This window comes from Rattus rattus, chromosome 3 (genome assembly GCF_011064425.1).
Source record: "Rattus rattus isolate New Zealand chromosome 3, Rrattus_CSIRO_v1, whole genome shotgun sequence".
NCBI lineage: Eukaryota > Metazoa > Chordata > Mammalia > Rodentia > Muridae > Rattus > Rattus rattus.
The window spans coordinates 50,627,969-50,653,368 of record NC_046156.1 but is presented as its reverse complement, the minus strand read 5'-3'; the positions used below and the strand labels follow the sequence as shown (position 1 = coordinate 50,653,368).

Below are 25,400 nucleotides of genomic sequence, written 5' to 3'. Positions count from 1 at the left end.
AGGTTATCCTAGACCCCCAGCTAGATCCTGTAGTTTTACCAAGGTCAGGCTGGGGTTCTGCTCACTCCTGGGCTGGGCTCCACCTGGCCTTCCAACTTCAGGGAAGTTGCACACAGTGTCTTTGCTGAGGCCCTTCTAGGTCCTATGAGAGTCGCCCACAGATTCAAGCCTTATGCTGGTTGTGGTGCTATACACCAGCAGGGCATGCTAAAGAGACAGAGGTAGGAACGTCTTAGATTCTATATTTAAATCTCAGTTGTGGCATGCATGTTGACTCCACAGAAGAATTACAGGGCCCTGGCCAGGGTGACCTATTAGTCCAGGCTTCTACCTCAGTCAGCGGTAGAGACTGTTTCCCATCACAGGCATTTAGTCCTCCTTCCCCACCTTCCCCAGCCAGCAACGCATCAACCTGAATTACAACCCAACGTGCAGACCCTCTGCAGCCGCAGGCAGAAGCAGAGCCCAGAGGAGGAAGGACTTGAGTAGACATTTCCCTGACCCAACAGAGGAAGCATATACCTTACCTTCACCCCAGCTTCCTTGGTTCCCTTCCCACTCCATGACTGGAGGATCCCCCAGCCCAGTCTCTTGTTCAAGAGGAAGGTGTAGACTGGAACTCTGGGGTCCATGGTGGGCCCTGTGGATGGAAGTGGTAGACTGTGACACCCTCTTCGCCTGGACCTTCAAGCCACCTAGCACAGCACCTGGCCCAGAACAGGAGGTTCTGACCTTAGAGGATTTTTGTTCTAGGAGACACAGGAAGTGTATGCAAATTCACAGGTTAGAATTAGAAGGGCATCAGCAATGCTAATGATTACCCATTTATAGTTGTCCCTTGTCAGTCAGGTCTGAGACTCTAATACTCGGATACCTTATTCAGCTTTTGCCACAGGGTTGTCTGTCATTAAGGCAGACATTACAGATAAGCCAGTGAGTAAAGGTAAAGGCTCAGATTAATGTCAGGGCTACCTGGGTGTGGTACCACACAGTTTGCATCCAGCACTTGAGAGGCATAGTCGAGCTATGATGTTAGCTCCAGGCCACCAGGACGACACAGTGAGATCATCTACATGGTGAGACCCTGTCTCAGAAGGCAGAACAAGAGTCAAGGTTGTCTGACTTCCGAGGGAGTGAACCTCTCTTGAGAGCAGCAGCCTAAGGCTGACTGTGCCAAGTGTTGAATGAAGATAGCAGCTACTGTAACGCTAATCAGTTTATTACACAACAGGCAGGAAAACAGTATCCCAAGAGATAAACTGAACATGTACAGCAAAGGTAGCTAACACGGGAGTCCTCTGAGACAAGGAAAGGCACTGAGGCTCAAAGCTGGACTAAATGGCACAGACCTGTAAGATCAGTTATTTGGAAGGCCGAAGCAGGAGGATTACATTATCAAGGTCTTGCTGAGTTACAAGCTAGTTCAAGGCCAGTCTGGGTAGGTTTACTGAGACCTTGCCTCAAAATAAAAAGTAAAGAGTGCTTAGGCTGTATCCCAGCGGCAGAGCGCTCGCCTAGTGTGTATAAAGCCCTGGATGCAACCACTAATGTGTCAAACAAAACAAAACCAAAACACACACACACACACACACACACACACACACACACAAACCCCACCGCAATAATCCAAGTTCCTTTGAGGGTACACTCAGGGTTAGCCAATAGCTAAGACAAGGCTAAGCCTGGGTGGCCCAGTTAGGGCCTAAAGCAAGGGACATTTGCCATGAATCTTCTGCACTAGGGACCATGTCAGAGCCAATACCAAGCTAGTATGGCTTACAAATGAATAACTGAGCAGTGGCCCTGAGTGCCCAGGGATGACAATGGTTAAGAAGTTGGGGGCAGGAAGCACATGTTTACCGCGGAGACTGCGTTTGAATCCTGGCTCTATCCCTTATTTCTTTTCTTTTCTTTCTTTCTTTCTTTTTTTTAATTAACTTGAGTATTTCTTATTTACATTTCGAATGTTATTCCCTTTCCCGGTTTCCGGGCAAACATCCCCCTAGCCCTTCCCCCTCCCCTTCTTTATGGGTGTTCCCCTCCCCATCCTCCCTCCATTACCGCCCTCCCCCCAACAATTATGTTCACTCAGGGTTCAGTCTTGGCAGGACCAAGGGTTTCCCCTTCCACTGGTGCTCTTACTAGGTTATTCATTGCTACCTATGAGGTTGGAGCCCAGGGTCAGTCCATGTATAGTCTTTGGGTAGTGGCTTAGTCCCTGGAAGCTCTGGTTGGTTGGCATTGTTGTTCATATGGGGTCTTGAACCCCTTCAAGCTCTTTCAGTCCTTTCTCTGATTCCTTCAACGGGGGTCCTGTTCTCAGTTCAGTGGTTTGCTGCTGGCATTCGCCTATGTATTTGCTGTATTCTTGCTGTATCTCTCAGGAGAGATCTACATCCGGCTCCTGTTGGCCTGCACTTCTTTGCTTCATCCATCTTGTCTAATTGGGTGGCTGTATATGTATGGGCCACATGTGGGGCAGGCTCTGAATGGGTGTTTCTTCTGCCTCTGTTTTAATCTTTGCCTCCCTATTCCCTGCCAAGGGTATTCTTGTTCCCCTTCTAAAGAAGGAGTGAAGCATTTGCATTTTGATCATCCGTCTTGAGTTTCATTTGTTCTAGGCATCTAGGGTAATTCAAGCATTTGGGCTAATAGCCACTTATCAATGAGTGTATACCATGTGTGTTCTTCTGTGATTGGGTTACCTCACTCAGGATGATATTTTCCAGATCCATCCATTTGTCTATGAATTTCATAAAGTCATTGTTTTTCATAGCTGAGTAATATTCCATTGTGTAGATGTACTACATTTTCTGTATCCATTCCTCTGTTGAAGGGCATCTGGGTTCTTTCCCTATCCCTTATTTCTTATGCCCTTGGGCAAGTTCTTTACCCTTTCTGTGCCAGTTTGCACATCTGCAAAATGGGGTCCATGGTGGCATTTACTTTTCATGGTACAGTCGCTCCTTCTCTTGTTGCTATGGCAACATATCTGGCAAAGGCAACTTAAAGAAGGGCTTGTTTGGCTCCTAGTTATAGGGGATACAGCCATCGTGGAGGAGGCATTGTTCATGCTCGCCATTGCAGTTCTCGATGAGACAGTCCATGTTTATCCACACTGTTTACTGACTGTTCATCCTGGAAAGGAGTGTGGGGTGGCTGGTCACATTCTGTCTGTTCACAGAAAACAGATGAATGCCAGTGCTCAATACACTTTCTCACTTTTTCCTTTATTCAGCCTATGCAGTGGGGCCACCCACATCTAGGGTAAGCCTTCCTTCCTCCATTAAACCTCTCTGGAAATGTCCCCACAGACACACATACTGAAGTGTCTTTTTCAGGTGATTTCTAAATCCAGTCAAACTGATAGTGAAGAGGAACCATCACACGGGGCTATTGTGACACAAGTTGTTTATTGCTAACCACTATGGAGAGAATTCGACTAACAGACACCTTATAGTGTCGGGTCCCTGTGGATCTTCTGAGATGATACTAGCCCAGGGGTAATGTAGGTTAGTATGGAAGCAACACTAGGGAGGCGAGAAGTGGGAGCACTAGGTGCTGGGCTTTAAGAAGCACCACTCTGGGGGAGGGAAATGCAGCCTAGGATGTGGGAGGCTGAAGCTGGGGTTCCATGACTTCTGGGCATCCAGGCACTGCTGGGGTGTCGCACAGAGGAGTCTGAAGGGAGTTGAGGGCCCTTGGGCTGAGGACTATTCCGGGGCCCATGGGAATGGGGAACTCAGCCTTAGCACATCAGTGAAAGTTCTTAGCTTAGCCATGGTTGTCTGGGAACACAGAGAGGCCCTCTGTGGGAGACTCGGGCAGTGGCTTGGTAGTCGAAGGCATTGTTCATGCTCGCCATTGCAGTTCTCGATGAGACAGTCCATGTTTATCCACACTGTTTACTGACTGTTCATCCTGGAAAACAGATGTGTACCAGCTCCTAAGGGTGGACCAGAGATTAAATACCTTTTGCAGGAAGAAATCTGGGAAGGGAAGCTTATTAACTAAACCCCCAGGGCCTTTAGATACCTCATTAACACGGAGAACTTTGTTCTGGGCCACATGACCTATGGTGCCACAGCCCAAAACTTCAGTGTCCTGTGTGGAAGCGTGGCACGTGTTCTGGGCAGGAATCTAGGGGGAGCAGGGAGCTGCCTACTGCCTCAGGCGGGCACCTGGGTGCCCTTACTAAGTTTCCTGGCATGGTCCACCATCACACAGTAATCCATCCCTTGGTACATTAAGGAGAACTGGACCCTTCTGTGTAACTCAACCATTTTCAGAGTGTCTTCATGTTCCTCTCATTACCCAGATGAAATAGCCTGAAATTAGGTGTCTCCAAGATGTTTACACACAAGGACCTGGGTTTTAAAGGCAACATGACGGTAACATGCCGGTCAGAGAAGCTGCTGTGCTCTTTCTTGGGGCCGGTACCTGAATCTGAAGATGAAGGGATTCATCCGCCCTGCTCATTGCCTTATGGTTTATGGTTTTTGTTCTCTTCTTCAAGGAAGAAGAGAGTCTGGGGATGTCTGCAAAGAGGAGCACCAGGCTAAGCGATTTCAGAGAGCTAGATGCATGTTGGAGTAAGAACGTGAAACCCACGTTTCTCAGGTATTTCCACATCTATACTTCCTTGTTCTAGCACGCAAACAGCAGACCCACCATGCAAACAAGAACGGTGAGACTCCATTGTCCTATGCAAGTTGCTTTGGGGGAAAAGAGCTAGTCATAGGGACTTTCCAGCCCATAAGGCTTTGTGACTTTCATGTTCTGACCCTTCCACCTGGCTATTATTAACTATGCCACCACATTAAAGCACATCCTGGGGCTCAGCAGGTCGCAGACCCAGCAGGCACTGTATCTAAATACCAACCAAACAGACTTGCCCTGGAACATTTCCTCTATCAGTCAAGGCTCTCCCCTTAGAGACTTAAGACCTCATACATGTTGCCTACAGGGAGCGTCTAGGAATTATGAGAAAGAGCAGTCCTGTCACTAAAATCACGAGGGGGTTAAGTCTGAAGAAAAAGAGGCTGAGGCTGATATCTGAGCCAAGTGAGGTTCTAGGACTTAAACGGTCCTGTTCCCGTTTCTCCCTGAGCCATAGGACACCTGCTCTCTCCATTGCTCTCCCACATGAAACAGATTCCTCTGATACACACAACTAACTCTCCTCTTTGTCCCAAACACCTCTGTCCCAGTGAAGACCCAACCAAGTGACTTCACTTAAACCTAGCTCTAACTGGCTTGTCTGAGGGCAGCTAAGGAATGTCATCCTGAGAAATCTCAAGTTTCTACTGAAACTATAGCAAGCCCAGGAGTCAGGAACACTGATCCCCAGCAAACCCAGAACCCTAAAGTAATCCAGACTGACATGGGCAGATGACCAAAGTACCACGTCCTCCTTCCCTGTACACTAGTAGGAAAGGCAGGAAGACAGGAAGACAGGCAAGCACTTAGCTGGGCGGAGGGAGAGATACTTTTGAAAACTGACAATTTTCAGACATTTCTATGAGAGAACATTACATAGCCTAGACTGAACTTGAACTACATAGCCAAGGCTGACCTAGAACTTCTGATTCGCCTGCTTCCCCCTCTCAAGTGCTGAGATTACAAGTGTGCACTGCTATGCCTGTCCTATGTGGTGCTGCGTGCGGATGGAACCCAGGACTTCTTACCTGCTAAGCAAGCACTCGATCACCTGTGCTACATCCCCAGTCCCCAGAACCTGCATCTACAGACAAGGCGACAGGGACAGTTTTGCTTTCTTTTAATGTAAACAGAATACACAAACACATTAAAAACCCCACCATGACATGAGATCACACAGTTTTGTATATTTACAGGCCGTGACAATCAAGAAGAAACCAGCACCTCTGGCTTCAGGAAGCCTCACTCCACTTTTGACCACATCCAAAACCAGGGTGCAGAGGCTGTGGTATCTATCACTTCTGGACAAAACTCAGCAGGATGCCGGAATGACACGAGATACCCCCAGAGCACAACCAAGGTGCTGACTCTGTTCCTGGCCCACATGCCACCCCTCCTTCTTGACCAACTGACGTGCCAAAGCAGCTCAGGAGTCAGCATGGTCTCAAACACAGCTGCTGATGAGAAGGGACACAAGGCCCTTCTCAGCTTTTCCCAGCCTGGGGCTACTTGTGAAATGAGTTTCACGCAATCAATCCAAGGGAGGAGGGTAGAAACTGGGGAAGTGGAGGAAGAGTAGATCCCAGCTTGGAGATGACTGCTCCTGAGTAGGATGCTGGGAATCAACCAGAGGCTAACCTGGGTTCACTCACGGGCCCAGGACTGGCTCTGGAGGACTCAATGGAGTTGTGCTGCCACCTGGAGGGCAACAGGAGCACTGCAGCAATGGCAAGGACAGTCCCTCAGGTATGAGACAGATCACAGTCTTTTTCATCCCTCCTCACTGCAGCAGCTCTTCCCAGGAAATGGGCTTAGAGAAGACCTCCCTTTCTAGCCATAGGTCATAGTTCATCTGGAAGTCCTCAGGAAGATCTACCCGCTGGCCCAAGACGCTCTGCAGGCAATTGTCCACTGGCAAGAAGTCAGGGTTGCTGTGGGTCCTGTCATAGCGCCGGGCATTGAAGCGTTCAATGTTGGCACGGAGAGCACACTCCTCTGCTTGGAAGTCCCATGGCCGGGCATCGAGATCTGAGAAAAGCAGGGAAACCCAGTTAGGATTCAGCCCTATATAGCTCCTCATGATTTTAACCAAAAGGATCACTCCCAAACCCTCAGAAAGCTGAATAGAAATTCTTTCCCAGAAGTATGGTCAAATCTAAGGAGACAATCCATAATGCTGAAAAAGAAACTTGTTCCCCCAAAATTGCAGACAGATGGGAAAGCCTTCTGCCCACCCCACCCCCCGGGAGGGGGGAACCAAACTCTTTATTAAGCACAGCCTCCCCTTGGCTCCAGAGGATAGACATATAACCCTGACACTCCCTCATCTGCTCATCCTCTCACCTCCATGACAAACGTCATGCACCACCTTGAGCCCAGATGCCAGGTATAGAGTTACAGAGAGATGTAACACAGCAACACCCACGCAGACAACAGCAGACTGGGAGAAGACGCTGTAGACAGCCAGCAGTCTACAGAGGCCCAGAAGCAGGAAGAACACTGCTAACGCTCAGGGACTAAGGATGGTTTCCCCTGCCCCTGTGCAGTCTGTCTGCAGGCTCAGCGGGACACTGGAGAGCATGGCTATCTGTGGCTGCTGGGATCTGCAGCGCTCCTGGGAGCAATGCTCAGCAGGTACTGAGGGTCATACTCAGTCTGGAGTCTTGGGTGTGACAGAGGCTTGGGTGTGACAGAAAAGAAAGCCACAGACTACGGGACTAGGCGAGTGAGTGAGTGAGCACCCGTCCCTGTCTTAACGTTTGATTTCATTCCTAAGGGAATTAGAAAGCTAATCAGGAATTTTACTCAGGAGGCAACAGCACAGGATGCGTATGTTGAAAAGATTACAGGAGCCAAATCTGAGGCTGACAGTGGGGGAGAAGCTAGAGCAGAGCCAGTGAGGATCTACTGCACTCAGGCAGCCAGGAGGTAGTAGGCCAGGAGGTAGTAGGCCAGGAGGCTGCTGCAGAGATGAGGAGTGGGCAGAATCTTACGGCAAATTCTAGAAAAGACGGAATTTAGAGTGGAGGGACAGAGAAACGGATGAACGCAGATTCTCAGCAGCTTCCCAAAGTCTTGCCCATAGTAACAAAAACTAGATACAGGCACTGCTCAGTGCCTAAGGGCAGAGAAAATGAAGGTACCACAGGCAAGGAGACCAAGGCGTCCCCTGCCCTACCCTCTCCCGCCCACGTCGCAGGTGGCCTCACCATTGCCGTACGCCCAGTCGTCGTTCAGCCGGTGCCGCACCTTCTGGTAGATGGCAGACATCGTCTTCATGTTGCTCTTGCGCCACTGTCGCCCCAAATACTTGGTCTGCACCTTGAGCAGCTTCAGCACATAGAGCTGCATCATGGCCTGCTTCACCTTCAGGGCCCGCTTCAGGATGGGCGCCGACTTGAACACCACCAGCATCTGGGTGGCCATGGTGGCAGCCATGGTGAGAAAGCAGTAAGTGTGAGTGCCACTGCATGGTCCCTTAGCACTTCTGGGGTAGCAAACAGGATGACAAGCCATGCAGTTTCTCTTGAACTCACTAGTCTGCTGGCATCTGGAGCTTTAAGCACTACAACTAGCAGAGCTATAGGCAAACCACAAAGGTTGGTCACCCTAGTTACGGGCCACTCTGTAATCTGGTTTCTGAGAACTCATGGACCTTCCTTGTTCCATGGGCAACCCAGGTGGAACTTAACAGGGGGCTCCTGACTCCTGGCTATCATTTCCCACCCAGGATGAGGAGGACAAAGTGTCTCCATCCAGGAGGTTTGTTTGAGGTCATGACTGGGAGTCTCTTCCAGCTTCTGGTTGTACTCATCAAAAAACCAGAAATCTGCAGACCTGAGTGAGGACGATGCTGCCAGGCAAGCCGCACCTGAGAACCCTGTCCCAGGTGGAGGGGACATAGCACGTCCCAGGCTGGCTGCTTACCCACTCACCATGGTCCTTGAGTGTTTCCACTTCGTTAGCTTGTTCAAGATCCGAAGCAGATTGATGCAAGAAAAGAGATTCCTCCAGCAAAACTGGTTGTTGTCACCAGCTTCCTACAGGGAAAGACCAGACACAAACACAGCTGTCACGGCTGCAGGCTGTTCCCTGGCTGCTCAGTGCAATGTCCAAAAGGCCTGACTGATTTCAATGATTCTAGAATGCCCATCTAACAGCCAAAGGGGAACTCCACCCACAAGTTGACAGAGCATCCAGGATTCAAGACTCTTCCTGCAGGAAACATGAGCTCCAAAACTAGGCAGCAGGGCCCCAGACTTCAGTGGGAAGGTGTAGACAGCTTGAGCGGGCAAGTTCTAGGTCAGCGGCCCCTGCAGAACATGCCCCGATAACCATATACCCAATCCCCAATCGTTCTGCTCCACAACATCCCTCTCCCTGACTCTATGACATTTCTGGTACTTTAAAAGCCAAAGGTGACCTCTTCTGGAAGACACCTTTGTGTTGGGGGAGGTAATGCTCATACCAAAGGGATAGCCAGATCTAAGCCACTCACCAGACTCTCTGCAGTTAGCTCTGGAAGCTCATTCACCACGCAGTGAGGGTAATCCAAGACAGAAATGCTACAGAATGCAAAAAGACCCAGGTGCTCAGGTGTGAGCAAAGGCTGGGTCTGCCAGAGCAGCCGTGATTGAGTTGAAGCAGAAGTAACAATCCACCTCGCCTGCTCTAACCTGATCTCCCTGGCTATAAGATGAAGAAATAAACTGCTGCAAGACAGTACGTACAGTCTCTCTGTGACTGAGTTTGTAATGTAATCAGTAACTGTAAGGGGACGTGGAGAATCTATTGCAGCTTTTCCCTTACCATGAATCTGGGAGGTGGGGCTCAAGGCAAGTGATTTATGCCAAGCCCTCTTAGAGGCCACGGCTATCTGGACAGTTCCCATGTGATGCCTCACACTGACAATCAGGTGCTATGAGGAACAGTGGGCACGAGGTGGATGTATAGAAGAATCATCAGACAAGGATTTATAGTGCACAAGGCCAAGTTCCGTATGAAGAACTGGAGGGGAAAGGGAGGAGGATAGAAGTGACAATTCTAGAACCTAGGATGAGAGCCTCCTGGTCAAACACAAAGTCACCAGAGTAGCTAATCCCATAACTGACACACTGTCATTCATTTTGTCTCCCCAGGCCTGGCAAAATGTTAACCCATAGAAGCTTAATGAAAAAGCCTGCTGAGAAGTCTCAGTGGAGACAGCGGGAAGTACTGCCACCTGGCTACACCACCCTTTCTGGTCTCTGGTCCTTATTACCTGTTCTTGGCAGTGATGTAGGACATGATGTTTTGATTGAAGAACTTCAGAATCAAAGGGATGCAGTTGGCAAATACCAGGTGCTGGGCCATGTACTCAAACTGAAACCAACAGAAAAAAATCAAGCATACCTCTTGTTCTCTTTTCTCTACACATAAAAGGCCTTGGCTGGAGGGCCTCATGTTAGAATGCTCACACAAAGTTCAAGCTCAGAAGTGAAGCCTACACTTAGGGGATAGGGGAGCTTAGGCCCTGCCCAGCCCACAGGAAGGCAGACAGACCCTACAGGTACCTGGTAGATGTGGTTCAACTTGAAGTGCTTGAGCAGCAGCAGCAGCACAGCAGAAATGGCCTTAACGATGACCTCTTTGTGGCGGTTCACATCCACCCCCAGCTTCATGCTCTGCAACACTGTGGTGCTAGAAACACAAGCGCCTGGGTGAGTCACCAGCACACAGCACGTCCTTCTGAGGTGTCCATGGAGGAGACAGACTCCAGAGCCCTCTGGAAAAGGCCCACAATCCTCACACTTCTCAGAGGTCAGCCTGAGGGTTCTGGCTCCCAAGAGACCCAACTGGGAACAACTTCTAGCTCCCTCCAATGCACGATTAGTCCTCTCTCTGCTTCTCCTCCTTCTCCCTCCAATGCACACTCAGTCTTCTCTCTGCTTCTCCTCTAAAACTGAACTTCTTTTCCAAACTCTCCCTAAGCTTTGGCCACTCTGTTAACCTGAGTCCCCAAAGTATGTTCTGTGGAATGCCAGTAGGTGGGAAATTTCACTCTACAGTGGCGTGGTGGGGGATGTTGAAGTTAGACACATTTAGGGAGCACTGAATTATGTTTCTTTTTTTTTTTTTTTTTTTTTTTTTTTCGGAGCTGGGGACCGAACCCAGGGCCTTGCGCTTCATAAGCAAGTGCTCTACCACTGAGCTAAATCCCCCACCCCGAATTATATGTTTCTTAATTCAGGACTTCTCATTGCAAATCTTCAGAAGAAATGCAATATTTGATCATATTTCTTAGGATTATCAAGATGGCCTACTGTTCTGTGAACCCCATTCTGGTATGAGCCAATCTCTGTCTCTTGCTCACCTGGCCACCACCACCACCAGACCTGCGGGTCAGCTCAGAACAAGGCAGCCCTGGCAAGCAAGCAGGTCAGGTGTGGGCCTGGGTCTTTTCTCAATGCAGAACATGACCTCAGGCTGTTCTCTTGCAGGAAAAGACCTGTCAGCCAGAGAGGAAGAAGAGCTAAGAGTTTCACTCTCTCCTCTGAGTCATTTGCCAGAGTTCTGCCTGCCAGTTGACCGGCCAGTAGGAGAACTCCACACAGGTACAGGCTCAGTGGTAGCTGGCAAACTGACCAGGAGCTACCCGTCCCATGCAGGATATGCCAACCACACGGCTCTAGAAGAAGGGCTCTGAGAAAGCCTACTGCCCGTCTATTTTACGAAGGAAAACTGGCATTCCTAATTCACTTCAAGTTCTCTCAGTGACAGTCTGTGTTGGGATTCAGGCCAAGCCATCTCCCTACCTAGTGAAATCTGTCCAATCAACACCTTTGTCTGAACTAGAAATACCCTAAACTTCACCTGCAGCAAAGCGGGGCCAAGCAAAGAAGCCCACCTGAAAACTTCTGGCCCACCCCTCCACCCTCCATCACAGCACTGATACTCACGGCATCTCCTCAGGCAGGACATCTGCCAAGATGTTGATGGAGTCTGTTTTGGCTTTTGATGTGGGAGCTGCAGCCAACAGGATCTTCAGGAGAGCAATCTGGGAAAAACAGACCACCCAGATGAGAATCAGAGCCTAGGACCATAATGAAGCCCTGAGAAGTGGGACTCCTGAGGGTCCTCAGGCGGCAGGAGCCTTGTAGGGTGAAGGAGAGCAGCCGTGCTCTTTCACGGTCTCACCACGGGTGCTTACTGAGAGAGGTCTTAGACACAGAGCACTCACCATATACTGAGGCAGGCTGGGGAGCAAGCCTTGATAGAGGGTTTCTGCAGGAACTTGTTCAACTTCCTCTTCTCCCTTTAAAACAAAACCTATGCTCAGGATACAGTCCTGAGCCCGTTTACTAGCTGGCTAAAATAGAGTCTCTAAGCATCAAAGTGAAGGCACTGGTGACACTGACAGGAGGCTCTAAAACATCCCAAGAATGTCACTTGGAATAGGTTAATACTGCGTAAGGCACCACAGTTGTGCATGTTAGCAAACACCTGTAACCCAGCACCAAAAAGGCTGACAAAGGTGTTTGAGGCCTTCTGGGCTACAGATAGATGTTATCTCAACAGACACTAGATAACGAAGAGAGAAGGCACTAGTCTAACACTGGTCTTTTACAGGTAGGAAACAAAGCTCAGAGAGATCAAGTTTCATGCTCAAGGTGCCATTCACAGACTGAGAGAAAGACATGGATGGGAATCTCTTCAAGGAGAGGCTGACTCCCGGAGCAGCCTTGTGGGCCAGGCCCAGTTCAGAGAAGAGCAGTTGGGGACTTTGTGCCTCTTAACTCACCCCTGAGAGAGGAGAGCGAAGGTATTCCTCCTCCATCTGTGCCTGGACCTCTGCAATCGATGTATATTTGTGCTAAGGAGAAAGGCAGGAAAGAAGGGGCTGAGAGAAAAACTCTGGCCAGACTCCCCCCTCACCTGGCAAAGACCCAAGATTCTATTTTGGTCTTCTGAAAGAGGGCTAAGTCACAACAAGATTCCTAACTTAAAACTACTTCTGACAACCTGTGTGAAAAACCCATAGTAGTTAGCAAAAAGCAAAGCAAAGTGGAAAGGGCTTCCAGAGGCAAAAATGACAGGAGAAGACATCAGAGGCAAAATTAACTGTATACTCAGAAGCCTAGCTGCAGACCACCTAGGACTACCAATTTCAAAACTGGACTTAAAAATATTACAGCTCAGACACATTGGAGATACTCTCCTGACCCTTGGTGTCTTCTCCCTGCTAATCCTTACACCCACAGTTCCCTCAGCTTCCTCAGAGGCGAGCATGAGAGAAAAACAAGATGGTCTGAGACTCTACCTGCCTGTGTGCTAAGTGCCTGGGTCCTGCCTGCCCTCCAGCTCTGTCTGGGACTAGGTAACTGAGCCTGCACGGTTTCTAGACGCTAGTAGCACACCACCATGGTGCTCTTAAGCCTTGCTCTCCAGCTATTCTATGAACACCGAAGCTGACGGCATCGTATCCACTTGCCAATGCCCCTCAATTGTCTTAGAACTTGGCTAAGGGAAAGGGAAGGCTACTCGTGGGCTCCGTGCACTCTAAAGACTGATGTGTACACATCTATAGACGATGCATACTCATGAAGAGACGCTCCCCAGGCTCTTGCTGGCAGACAATAGCCCTGAAAGGCTTCTCCCTTGGCCCAGGCTCACTTTATTCTCCTGGGACCAAACAAAGCCAAAGGTTCCCTTAGCACCACTTACTTGTTTCAGTGTCTTGATGCTTTCGTGGATTGGCCTTGGCAGTCCCACCACTGTGTCGGTGTCACTGGAGAATAAAGAAGGCCTTATGCTGAGCCCAGACAGCCACTCACCAGTCCGCTGCCCCAAGGCCAGGCCAGTGGACTTCCAAAGGACCTCAGGTCACACTCACCTTCCCAGAGTGTAGCCTATGAACTTGCTGCGGCTGGATTCAAGGAACATCTCAATGTCTTTCTCTCTACCAAGCAAGAAAGAGGGGCAGATTTTATCAAGCACTGTTTCAAGGTGTACCAGTCACAGGCCTCTGTTCTAATAGACAAAGCTTCTCTAGATGCTTACTCTCAGACAGGTAAAGGTATCTTACAGTAAGGGGGGAAATTTGAATTCTGGCTACTTTGTTTCTTACGTAATTTTGTTGGGTTCATAAATTTACAGTATGTTTATATTTCTATAATATGCATGGCCAGCTGACTCAAATTAGGGAGATGTGTAAAACTTAAAACACAGCTTATTCAAGTAATAGTAACATTTAACACTTTTAAACACCAAAAAGTGTAAGAGATACAGGCTACTAACTTTAAACAGGTCATTTTCTTGTCTCAACAGAACCCCCTTGGCTTTGGAGATGACCCATTCTTCTCACACAACACAGAAAGCCGAGGACAAGCCTCTTTTATATCGGTTCATACACACGTCTCTTCATTAAGCTGCTGCCTATCAAGTATTCACTTTTTTTGTTTGTTTGTTTTCAAGATAGGGTTTCTCTGTGTAGCCCTGGCTGTCCTGAACTTGCTTTGTAGACCACGCTGGCCTCGAATTCAGAGACCCACCTGCCTCTGCCTCCTGAGTGCTAGGACTAAAGGCATGTGTTACCATGCCCCCCTAAGATACACCATTTTAACATTTCCAGCTACCTTCTCACCTATTAACTCACCCAAATATATTGTTTAGAACATGGGATCTTTTTAAAACTCTTCATCTATCATTTTAATATAAAAAGTCACATACAACTCCAAGATTAATTGCGATAGGGTTGCCTAAATACTCATTTTTTTTCCCTTGTCTTTCTTCACTATCAAGTTTAACCAGTTCAAATTACTGACACAGGAACCACACAAGGGTTATTCTGTGTGACATCAGCAAGGCCACCCTCACAGAAGTGCCCAGGACAGCACAGAGTAATATAAGATCATCTTAGCCTTGCAGAGGACCCCAGGCCAGCACTGGCCTGAGGATATCAGGGCTTTCAGTTCAAGAACATTCTAGAACTCTGAGACTCACCTAACCTTGGGAGCCCAAGGGAGCCCTTTTGGGCAGGTGAGTCTGTCAGTCGGAGGGTGCTGTAGTGGGGGAGGCATCACCTCATCTCGCTCCAGGGGAAAAGCCTCCCCCTCCAGGCTGTTGTCGTCATCATTCTCCTCTTCCTCCTCCCGAGAGTCGTCAGCCTTATAGGGATCCCGCTCATTGAAGGCATCTAGATTGTCCTGCTTTATCAGAGCCTGAAAGCACAGGGGAGAGCTGAGAAAAGCAGCCAACCAACGAGATGGTGGCCGAGGGACAGATTCAAATGGGATTCATGTGTCCCAGATGGAGACTGAGAACAGCGGAGAATATGGTGAAGGAGTTAGGGCTAGAATGAAGTGACAAGTTGCGACCATGTTGTAAGTACCCACTGCACACTGGACCTGAGGCTGGAGACAGTATCCCTGCTGTGGAGGCACTCCTCCTGGGCAGCTTGAGCAGAGCTGACTCCTAATAACCCACCGGCCCCAGGGATCATGCACACCACCCCATCCCTGAGTATGGACTCAGATCTCTCGGGAGGCCTGGGGCCCTGGGTTGCCTCACCTTGTGCTCTCGTCGGCCCCGCTTCTGCTGCTGCTCAATCAGGTCCGAGGCAGAGGCTGGTGGGGAGGCAGCCCTCATGTTCCGGATCACCTTGATGCTGTCCTCAGGCAGGGGGGGAAGGCCCAGGAGAGTGCGCTTCTCAGCCTTCATGCTCTGCAGCTCCTCAAAGCCGCCCAGCGTGCACTGTGTAAAATGGGGTTGCAGAGCTTAGGCTGCCAAGTCCCCTTTGACATCATTATGCTAAAAGCACAGATGACATCATGAGAACCCAGGCCTTTGGAGAGACCCACACAGCACAGCCACTTGCATAAAAACTAAGGCCTTCGAGGAGAGTCCAACGCTCTCTATAAGGGACAAGAGAAAAAGGAGAAAGGAAAGAAACACTGGCTGACGGAAGCTGGAGCATGGTACACACAGCTCTGTAGGGGTGATACAGTCTCTAATTTTAAAAAGAAGCAGGTTGAGCATGCTAGCTGAGGCTACATAGAGACCATGTTTTTAAACCAACTGACCAAACAACCAATGCTTCAAAACCACACATGTCAATCTTCCAATGACTGAAACACACTGTGCACAGCTCAGATGAAATGATAAATTAAAACAAAATAGAAAGCTGTCCAAAGCCCTCACAGAAGCCCAGGCTCTGGCTGCTCAGTGCCACTGACCCCAAGTAACTCAGCCTTCTTCTCAGCCTGAGTGGGGCTTCCTGAGGAACCAGCAGGTCTGGTCAAGATAAAGCTTATACACACATTACGAGGTCTTAAACTCACTAAGCTCTGGCCGCAGAGCATCCTGGAGAGAGGGCTCCATGCTTGCCCAGGGCTTGGTTTCTGACAATGTCCCCATCCTAAGTGTGACGGCCAGTCCACCCAGCATCCATCCTTTCCCCGGGTGGAAACAGAGTCCATTTTACAACACATCCTCGGAAACATACCACCTAGAGGCTCACTCTTGCTTCCTTTAAAAGACATCTTTGTGGGTTGGAGAGAGAGTTCGGATGTTCAAGGTTAGGCTCACAATACAGAAGTCATCTGCCCAGTGGATTTTCATTGCCCCAAACCACTTTACAAATACAGGTTTGGGAGTGGTCTCCAAAGAGGCATCATGTCTGAGGGTAAAGTTCTTGTATGACTGAGAAAACAGCTTTAAGAAAAGCTAGGGAGCCAATCTAGTGTCACCTGAAGGCCTGCACCAACCCCCAAGTTGTTTGTAGCCTTTGCTGGCCGCAGACTCAGCGATCCGCCTGCCTCGGCCTCCTGAGTGCTGAGACTCAAGGTGTGGACCGCCATGTCCTATATTTCTTTTTCATCTCTTTTCTGGAATTTTTTTTTTTTTAAACTGAGTCAGGCAGCAGATACTGACAAGGCTGAGGCAGGAATACTTCAAGTGTAAGGCCAGACCTTCTGTCAAAATAAAAAGTAAACAACTGAGAATGGCTCGATGGGTAATAGCACTTGTTTGCAAAAGATGAATGAGGATATGAGTTTGAATCCCCAGTGTTCATGTAAAAAGCCAGACAGCTGCACGTGAGATTGTAACCCCAACAGAGGTGGTGGAAACAGTAACACTTCTGGGGGCAGCACTGCTTGCCGGATACCAGCCTAGAACCAGGTTCCATTAGAGACCCTGTCCCATGGGAATACAACCAAGAATGAGAGAGCTGGATAGAGCAGGAAAGTGATGTCGCCTCTGGTCTCTGCACAAGGGTGTATGTAGCTATACAAGTGTGCATATACCACACATAAATATACAAGTGTGTGTATATGCCACACACATAAATACACAAGTGTGTGCATATACCACACATGAATACACAAGTGTGTGCATATACCACACATATACCAAATATACATATACAAATAAAAAGTCAAAAAGAGTGCCAGTGGGTGGGCTGGAGAGATGGCTCAGCAACTGGCTGCTCTTCCAGAGGACCTGAGTTCAATTCCCAGCAACCACATAGCAGCTCACACCTATGTGTAACTCCACGGGATCTGGCATCTTCACACAGAAAACACTAGTACATATAAAATAAAATAAATAAAACAAAACAAAGCGCTCCAGCGCTATAGCTCAGTGAAGTCTGATTACCTAGCACGCACAGCAAGGTCCTGGGTTCAGTCTGAAGCGCCACTAAACATTTCTAAAACCAAGTAGCTCCATATTCAGTACTCGAAAGAAATGTAGACATTCATTCATTATCACTCACGGGAGACTGGCTCTGGGCATTTCCCCTCTCCTCTCTCCCACGGTAGATAGCACATCCCTCATTTGATGGAATGGTACTTGTGTTTAACCTATGCACAACCTTCTGCAAGCGTGATTCATCCCTAGATTATTTCTAATACCTAGTGGTACATGAATTATTGGTATAATAGTTAGGGAATAATAACAAGGTCCTTACAGTCAAGACCAATGCAAACCTCATTCTACAACCTCAGACTATAACTCAGGGATGTGAATCTACAGGTACAGAGGCCAACTGTATAAAGAAGTCTCTTTCCCGCCCAGTGTCCTAGCATCCGAGTGCCCCCAAGAGGGTGCTCACCAATACAGTCTTCCAGAGCAGCAAGAGAACTTTCTTCATGGGGAAGTGGGGGGCATGGCCACTGCAAAACTTGGTCACCATCCCAAATAGCATGATGGCGAATGGCTCGTTGTTGTACAGAGGGGAACCTGGAAGTGACTCAAAGGTATTAGGACCCCAAGCAGCAACAGGACCCACCCGAAGCCCTCCAGACTCAGCTCCCAAGCAAGGCCTTAAGGGAGGATCCCCAGCGTCCTACCCAGCTCAGCTCTGAAGGTCTGTCGCATCGCTCTCCACTCGGCCTTGTCACCATCGCAATCCTGGTGAACAGTCTCCACGATCAGGTACATGATGTTCAGCAGGACCCTGAGCACAAGAACCAGCTCGTGAGAGTAAGACGGGGACCAAGGGCATGCCTGTTACACCAGGTCTTAGAAAGCTGAGGCAGGAGGGTCTCGAGTTTCAGGTCAGCCTGGGCTACATAGTGAGCTCAAAGCTAGCCTAGGTCATGTATGAAGACAGTCTCAAACAAAGAAGAATGTGAGGGAGGAGCCCTTGGGCTTTCTAACTCCCTGACTTAGATGTAAACATCTGTGCATGGGGTAGGGATAGCTGTAATACAGAGACACCCGAGAAAAGAAATCACACCCGAGACCCTGAAGAGCAGAGGAGTATTTGAATCTTTCTTCCCAGACTATAACTCATTCTATTCTCTCAGTGTCTAAAAGGAGCTTACTCACAGCTGACAAATATGAACAAGAATGGCCTAAAGAACTCATTGCCGTAAGCCTCAGGGAAAGAAAAACAAAACAACATTACTTAAGAGTAAGCTACTAAGGTCAAAGCAGGGCAGGATTACAGAAAGGAGGGCAGAGCTGACCAGATGGAGTAGAAAACAGGAGGTGAAATGCAGAGACCCTGACTACAGTGAGGAGAACCACAGTTCAAACTCCAAAAACAGATTCAACCCTAAGATATGGAAAGATGACCCCATTGTTTAGCGTTTGTTCCTCCTGTGCAGCCATGAGGCACTGTCAGGATAGCCCAGTGTGGGTGGGGATAACACTGTGTGCAGTGGGTGCTGGGAGCCCAAGAGCACGGTCCTGGTTTTGTCCACATAGAAGGTACTCTACAGCCAGCTTCTGAGCAGATCTGCTAAGAGGCTCAATCCTAGATTTCCTTTGGATTTTCCAGGCTGCCCCCCACCCACCCAAGACCTCGTCAAGGCCTAATGACTCTCGAGCTGACTAATGTATGCAAAGCGATACACGCACAGCTAAGACATGCTCAGCCTCACTCTGGGCTCACTTTCCGGCTCAGGGTGCCAACCAGGCTTGTAGCTCATCTCACCTCAGGTCTGTGCTGTCAGCCAGGGAGATGGCAGGCTTCCTCACTGCACTGCTGCATGCGGCACTGTTACTGCAGGAGAGATCTGGATCAGCTCGAGGTAAGTGACACCCTTGACAGCACTGTCCCATCAGGCAACATGACGCTGTGTGTGTTTAGGCTCTACACGACACCTTAACACACCACGCTGGTTAAGAACTCAAGCCCTGGACCAGACTGTCAAGTCTCAAAATGTGAACCCTGGCTTTAACATTTACCTGTTACATGTACTGGGCAAAGTGGAAATGTAATCCCGGAAACAGTGCTGAGCACCACCCGAAGACGCAGTACTCGGTGTGTGCTTTCACTCACTACTGTATTATTTTCATTTAATTTTGTTGTTTGGTTTTGGATATGGTCTCACTAAATAGCTCTGACTACCCTAAAATTCACTATTTAGACCAGGCTGGCCTCTGACTTGTAGCAATCTTCCGTATTTACAATGGCTGTTATCCTTAAATGAGCAGTAGCTGACCTGCCCGTGAGACAGAGGGCCAGAGGTAAACGCTTTGCTGCCCACAGGTCAGAGCTGGCCTTGGTGTCCTGCTGAAGGGAATATGCAGAGGGGCCCACAGTTCAAGACGAGAAGTCTCCTTTGGGGGTGTTTGGGCCTGGGCAGGATTTGCCCAGGTAACAATGGTCCAGCATTACAGAGTGGGTGGAGCCAGCATAGGAACCCCTCAGTACTTTCTGTCAGCATGGGAACCTCTCACCCTTCTCTCCTCCCCCTCCCTCCATCCCTCCCCCTCCTCCCCATACTATTTCCCAAGGAACCATTAAGTAGGCTCTCCATTATTCAACCCTGTATATTCCAAACAGCCCTTACGTGTCTCGAATGTTAGTTCTATAAGCCCGGGCCCACCTCCCACCGCTCCCTTCCCCACGTAAGCCCCTCAGTAGAAGTGCTCACTCTATTTCCATGTTCAGAAGCTCCACCAAGGCATTGAACGTGCCCACCTCCAGGAGCAGAAAGATGTTGTAGCGCATCCAGAACTGCACTTCTGCCTCGGAGCTGCACTCTCCAAAGGTTCCTGTAAACACAGGGCAGAGCTTACCGAGCCCTCCACACACAAGTAGGCGCTATCCCTGACAGGTGCCAAGGGGCCATCCTCACCTTGGGCAACATAGAGAATTGCTCGGGCCACCTTGAGTCTCTTCTCTCGGGCAGTGACTTCCAAGCCATCCAGAAGCCTCATGGCATGGGTACGGTGCTGGTTGGTATCCAGCTCAGTCCACTTCTTGTCTGTCACTGCGGGGCAGGGGACACTTATAATTGAGCCCACACAATTCCTCACAATGGAATGTCAGGACAGTCACAGGACCAGAAGGACAAGTTACTCCTTCATAAGGGATAAGGTCACACTGCTGTTCTATAAACTGGAATCCCCATCACAATGCCTAGAAGGCCCACTCTACATGTTAACGAGTAGCACAACAATTTTTCATGTTCCCAGATGGCTTAGATCAGTTAGACAATGAAGAGAAGTCCTGTGCTGTCCTGATGGAACAGGGAACCAAGAGGTGAGGGAAATGATCTTACCATGGATCCGGAAGTCCTCCTCAAAGCATTTTCGATTCATCAGGAATTCTGGTCCTTCTGTATAGCTGTAAAGCTCTGTCAAGAGCAAAGAATCCTATCACCACGCTCCACATCAGGTCTCACATGCAGCAGAGAGTTTAGGCTTTGCTTTCCAGCCCCAACTCTATTCCTGCCTGAGTCACAGTGATTCTCAGACCACTCTTTCTAACTACTGAGTGGGGAAGGCCTTGGTGTTCTGATGTGCTAGAAGAGGTAACACCGGCCACGGCACTGTCAGTGGAACATAAGCCTGGGCATTTCCTGTAAGACGTACATCAGACTGTGCTGTATCAGAGGCTGACCATCATCCTGAATGGTGTCTTTAGTTCACATCCTGAATAAGGATTATGAAGGCTGGAGAAGCAGCTCATGCTGACCTCACATTCTCCATCAACAACAATTAGTAGCCACAGATGTGCCAAGATTCAAGCTCAGTTGCTAGCATTCCTGTGGCTCGCTCGTGTGTGAGAGATTACTGTCCAGTTGCTGCATCATGAGTACCACTAACTGCCTTACATGGGACTGGGCACTAACCAATTCAGATGACTCCAAACCACATTCTTCATGGAAATACAGGACAATCCCAAATTTCCAGATACATGGTCCAAGTTAAATAACTAATTTATGCTTCAGATAACTTTCCTAGTTATTTATAGGAATAACTAGGAAAACAGCCAGTCTTAATTTTCTTAGGAACCCAGTCAAAACTCCTGTCAAATACCACAAAGGCCTGTTCGTCTTTACCTGCGAGCTCTGCAGCCCACTTGTCTGTGTCGGCATACTCAAACTCCAGGTCTGGAGACTCAGAATAGCCCTGGTGAATGGAAAGAATGTCACGTAAAGATCCTCCTGAGTGTTTAAGGGCAAACACACACACTTCAGAGGCTGCACTGTGTGACATCAATGACTCGACTTTTTTTTTTCTTTTTTGATGTCCTATCACAATATTTTGTCTCCTAGACTAACAGAAGTCCCCTTTCACCCTGTCCAGCACACTGTATTTCACCTTCAAAGCACCCACTCTGCATTAGTTATTCACTGGATTTCTTTTTTTTTTTTCCATCTTATTTCCGTGAGACAGCAAGCTCCTCGAAACAGAAACTGTTTCACTAATATCCATTACATACCTGCTCGACAATAAACACTAAACTTCTTTCTATGTTGTGCAGTAAATGACCACTCCATATAGTACTGCATATCTAGGAGTTTCACTTCTTTCTGAACTGTGGACTATAAACAGCTAAGGATAAAATGAGCATTGAAACGCTCACCCACCCTGCCCCATCTCAACTTTCAGTGAGAACTGACAGAGAAAGCAGAAATGGAACAGATTGGCCTCCTTCCCACACACAGGAGAGAATGCGATGAGAATCTGTTAGGGATAGGTGATTCCTGAGAACACGCCATTTTGGGAGTCTTGCACTGGGACAAAAGGAGCATCAAGATCCAAAGGATAAGCCCAGTCCTGACTAAAATGTACTTGGAGGACCCGGGCACAGTCCAGTGTAGGGTACCTTGCCTCGTATGCACTAGACCCCGGGCTTAATCCTCAGCATATGGGTGGGGTGAGTAGATGGAGGGTGGAGTCAGGGGAAAACCTTAGAATAGATAATGACCCCTCACAAAATGACATAATACACCACAAATGCTAACTGTACTCCTTATTCATGGATACTAATGGACACCTGAACATAGGCTAGAGATATAGCTCAGTGGTCAAATGATTCCCTAACATACGTAGGGTCCTGGGTTTAGTACCACTAAAGCACAAGTAAAATCAACAGATGCACACATTACTGAGGTTGAGGTTGAGTTTCATTTACAGAACAGGAATGACAAAAATCTGCTTGGAACTTTAAGATCTTTCTTTCTTTTTTTTCTTTTTTTTCTTTTTTTCGGAGCTGGGGACCAAACCCAGGGCCTTGCGCTTCCTAGACAAGCGCTCTACCACTGAGCTAAATCCCCAACCCCAAGATCGATCTATCTTTCTTTCTTTCTTTCTCTTTCTTTCTTTCTTTTCTGTGACAGTTTCATACCCATTACACAATGTAATATGATGTTATTCACCGACAAATCCATTACCATTTCTTAGTCCCTCCCAATGTATTTAGGTAAAGACAAGGTTTTACTATGCAGCCCAGGCTGGCCTTGAACTCTGATCCTCCTTCCTCAGCTTCTTGCACGTTGAGACTGGATGCGTGTTGTGACTGGAACATGCTTAGCTGCCTTGGCTACTTTTGAGGATTAATAAAGTTTATGTAGCACATACTGGGCTCTCCTCCAATGTCAGCCTCCTTGTCCTCTAGACACTGACCAGATTCCCAAACTACTGACTTCAGCTGTCACCAGCGGAAGTGGGCAGCATCAGCACCTCCTATGCAAGGAGGCAGATCGATTTGATGAGCCTTCCAGATGTCGAATCCAGTGAGATTAGAGGGCAGAAAGAAATTAAAATATATAATAGAAGCTAGGGTTGTACCTCAGCAGTACAGTGTTTGCCTACCTTGCACACAGAATAATAAGGTTGGCCACACCTTTAATCCTAGCACTCAAGAGGCAGAGGCAAATGGAGCTGCTCTGTGAGTTTGAGGCCAGCCCCATCCATAGAGCAGAGTTCTAGGATAACCAAAACTACACAGAGAAATCCTGTCTAAAACAAAAAACAAACAAACAAACAAACAAAAAAACCAATAGGAAAATTTAAAATTTTTTTACCTGCTGAGCCATCTTGCCATCCCTAAAACACTTTTTAAAAAATGTATTTGTCTATCTGCGTGTCGTGCATGTGTGTGTACAAGTGCCCATGGAGGTCAGAAGTGGGGTACTGAATCCTTACGAGCTGGAATTGTGAGCCGCCCAACATGGCTGGTGGGATCCTCTGAGAGAGCAGCAAGTGCTTTAAACCACTAAACTATCTCTCCAGCCCACTCAAACATTTAAAAAAGAAAGTTGGGTGGCAGGAGAGATGGCTCAGAGGTTAAGAGCACTGACTGCTCTCCCAGAGGTCCCGAGTTTAATTCTCAGCAACCACATGGTGGCTCACAACCATCTGTAATGGGCTCCGATGCCCTCTTCTGGTGTGTCTGAGGTCAGCGACAGTGTACATAAAATAAATCTTAAAAAAAAAAAAAAGTTGAGGGTGTAGCTCAATTCTCAGGGTCCTCTTTAAAAAAATTGAACAAGTCTGGCCATTAAAGGTCTCAGAAACTTAACTTTGATACTCCTCCATATTTGAGAGATCACTGAAAGTAACCACTGATCACCCACCATTCCACAATAAAAGATTCCTAAAAGGTTCATCTTTTTCAAAAAGGCCACTGTAAGCTCATCCTCTCTACTCTGTTCATTTGTGACATGTTTTATCAGAAGTTGAGCCTGCAACAACAACAAAATGCTTGAAAGGAACTGATTTCAGAGGATTAAAGACAGTATCTTTAGTCTCTGGTACGAGCTGGAGCATCAAATTTGAATTTGAGGAATTCCCTCTCAGTAAGTGCCTGGCTGCTCATCACACTGGAAATTGTCTCAGGTGGAGGAGATTGCGTAGTAAGCGCTCTGGGAATGAATGTGCTGATTAAGAAGCCCTGAAATGCTGCGACGACGACGGGGTGTGTGTTCATTCATGAATTCTGCAAACGGAAGCAGTGGGAGGAATTTTAACTTGGGGCGAGGTGAATAGCTCCAGACTGCGCGGGCAAAGGGAATCACAGCTCACTAGCAAGAAGGAGAATCCTGCGCCCTTTGTATACTTCTAATCCTTAACAGCTCAGCACTGGGCTCACTGGGCAGACTAAATATACTTTGCAACGTCTGGCCGCGGTTTGATCCTGCATTGACTAAAATTCGGAAGGGAAGCCAGTGCTCTCTCGGCTCCTCTCATAACCTGGGGCCGAGCAGCACAGAGAGAGAAGCTGCTCTGTCCTAAGCGCCGGCTAAACTCTCCTGGGTCCCCGGCGTCGCCCACCACCCTCCTAAGATTAGAGGCCGGAAACGATGAGGGGCTAACAATCCTGCAGACCACCGACTTTGCATCCCAGGGGGGCTGTGCCTCAGGCCACGCCCCCGAGGGCAGACCCGCCGTCCCCGGCTTCAGGATCTTCTCCCCGGGCCGCAGCAGAGTTTGTGACAGGACTCCCGGCTTTCCTCCCCGGGGCCGTGGCGGCTGCCAGCCTCGAAAAGTGCACGGTTCTCAGTCAAGTGACAGCTCGTAAGCCCCCTGTCAAGCCACCCGGAAGTCCGGCTGGCCTCGGATGCCGCCCCGGGACCCCCTCTGCCACCCGCCCGATGCCAGCCTCGCCCCCCTGTAGCTCTGACCTCCGAGTCTTTGCGTTGGTTGCGGTTGAACTCGCGGGCTTTGCCCCCCGGCAGGAGGCCTCCGGCGGCCCTCGGCGCCCCAGGAGGAGGCTGTGCCGTAGCTGGCGGCGGCGGAGGTGGCGGCTGGGGCTGCTTGTTGTTCACAATCAGAGGGCCGGGACCGGCGGCTGCCGGCTCCATCTTGGCTGCTCCACACCCCCGGCTCAATTCGCGGATGGCCTCCGTCAAGCAACTCTCGCGTGATTTCCTCCAGGAAATTTCCCCAATCGCCATATTCAGTGTGGCTGCGTGTGTTGAAAGCCGCAGCTGCCAATCACCTCCCGAGGTCTTTCCCTTCTTTGTCATTTAGTTTCTCCTCCCCTCCTTTCTGTGGAGCTAAGCCAGAGGCGT

General features: G+C 48.8%; 1 protein-coding gene across 1 annotated transcript; it reads right to left on the bottom strand.

Moving 5' to 3' along the window:
* Nucleotides 1-5,762: 5,762 nt before the first annotated feature.
* Strip1 (striatin interacting protein 1) lies at nt 5,763-25,307 on the bottom strand. The gene is made up of 21 exons (XM_032897513.1): nt 25,011-25,307; nt 21,441-21,510; nt 20,658-20,732; nt 20,232-20,366; nt 20,028-20,148; nt 19,082-19,150; nt 17,991-18,097; nt 17,753-17,880; nt 15,208-15,390; nt 14,641-14,858; nt 13,532-13,597; nt 13,363-13,426; nt 12,440-12,511; nt 11,879-11,953; nt 11,598-11,695; nt 10,212-10,338; nt 9,920-10,020; nt 9,158-9,224; nt 8,595-8,699; nt 7,869-8,073; nt 5,763-6,687 (listed from the first exon to the last, which is right to left on the bottom strand). The coding sequence occupies exons 1-21, from the start codon at nt 25,281-25,283 to the stop codon at nt 6,440-6,442; spliced, it is 2,607 nt and encodes an 868-aa protein (XP_032753404.1). The 5' UTR covers nt 25,284-25,307; the 3' UTR covers nt 5,763-6,439.
* Nucleotides 25,308-25,400: the final 93 nt, after the last annotated feature.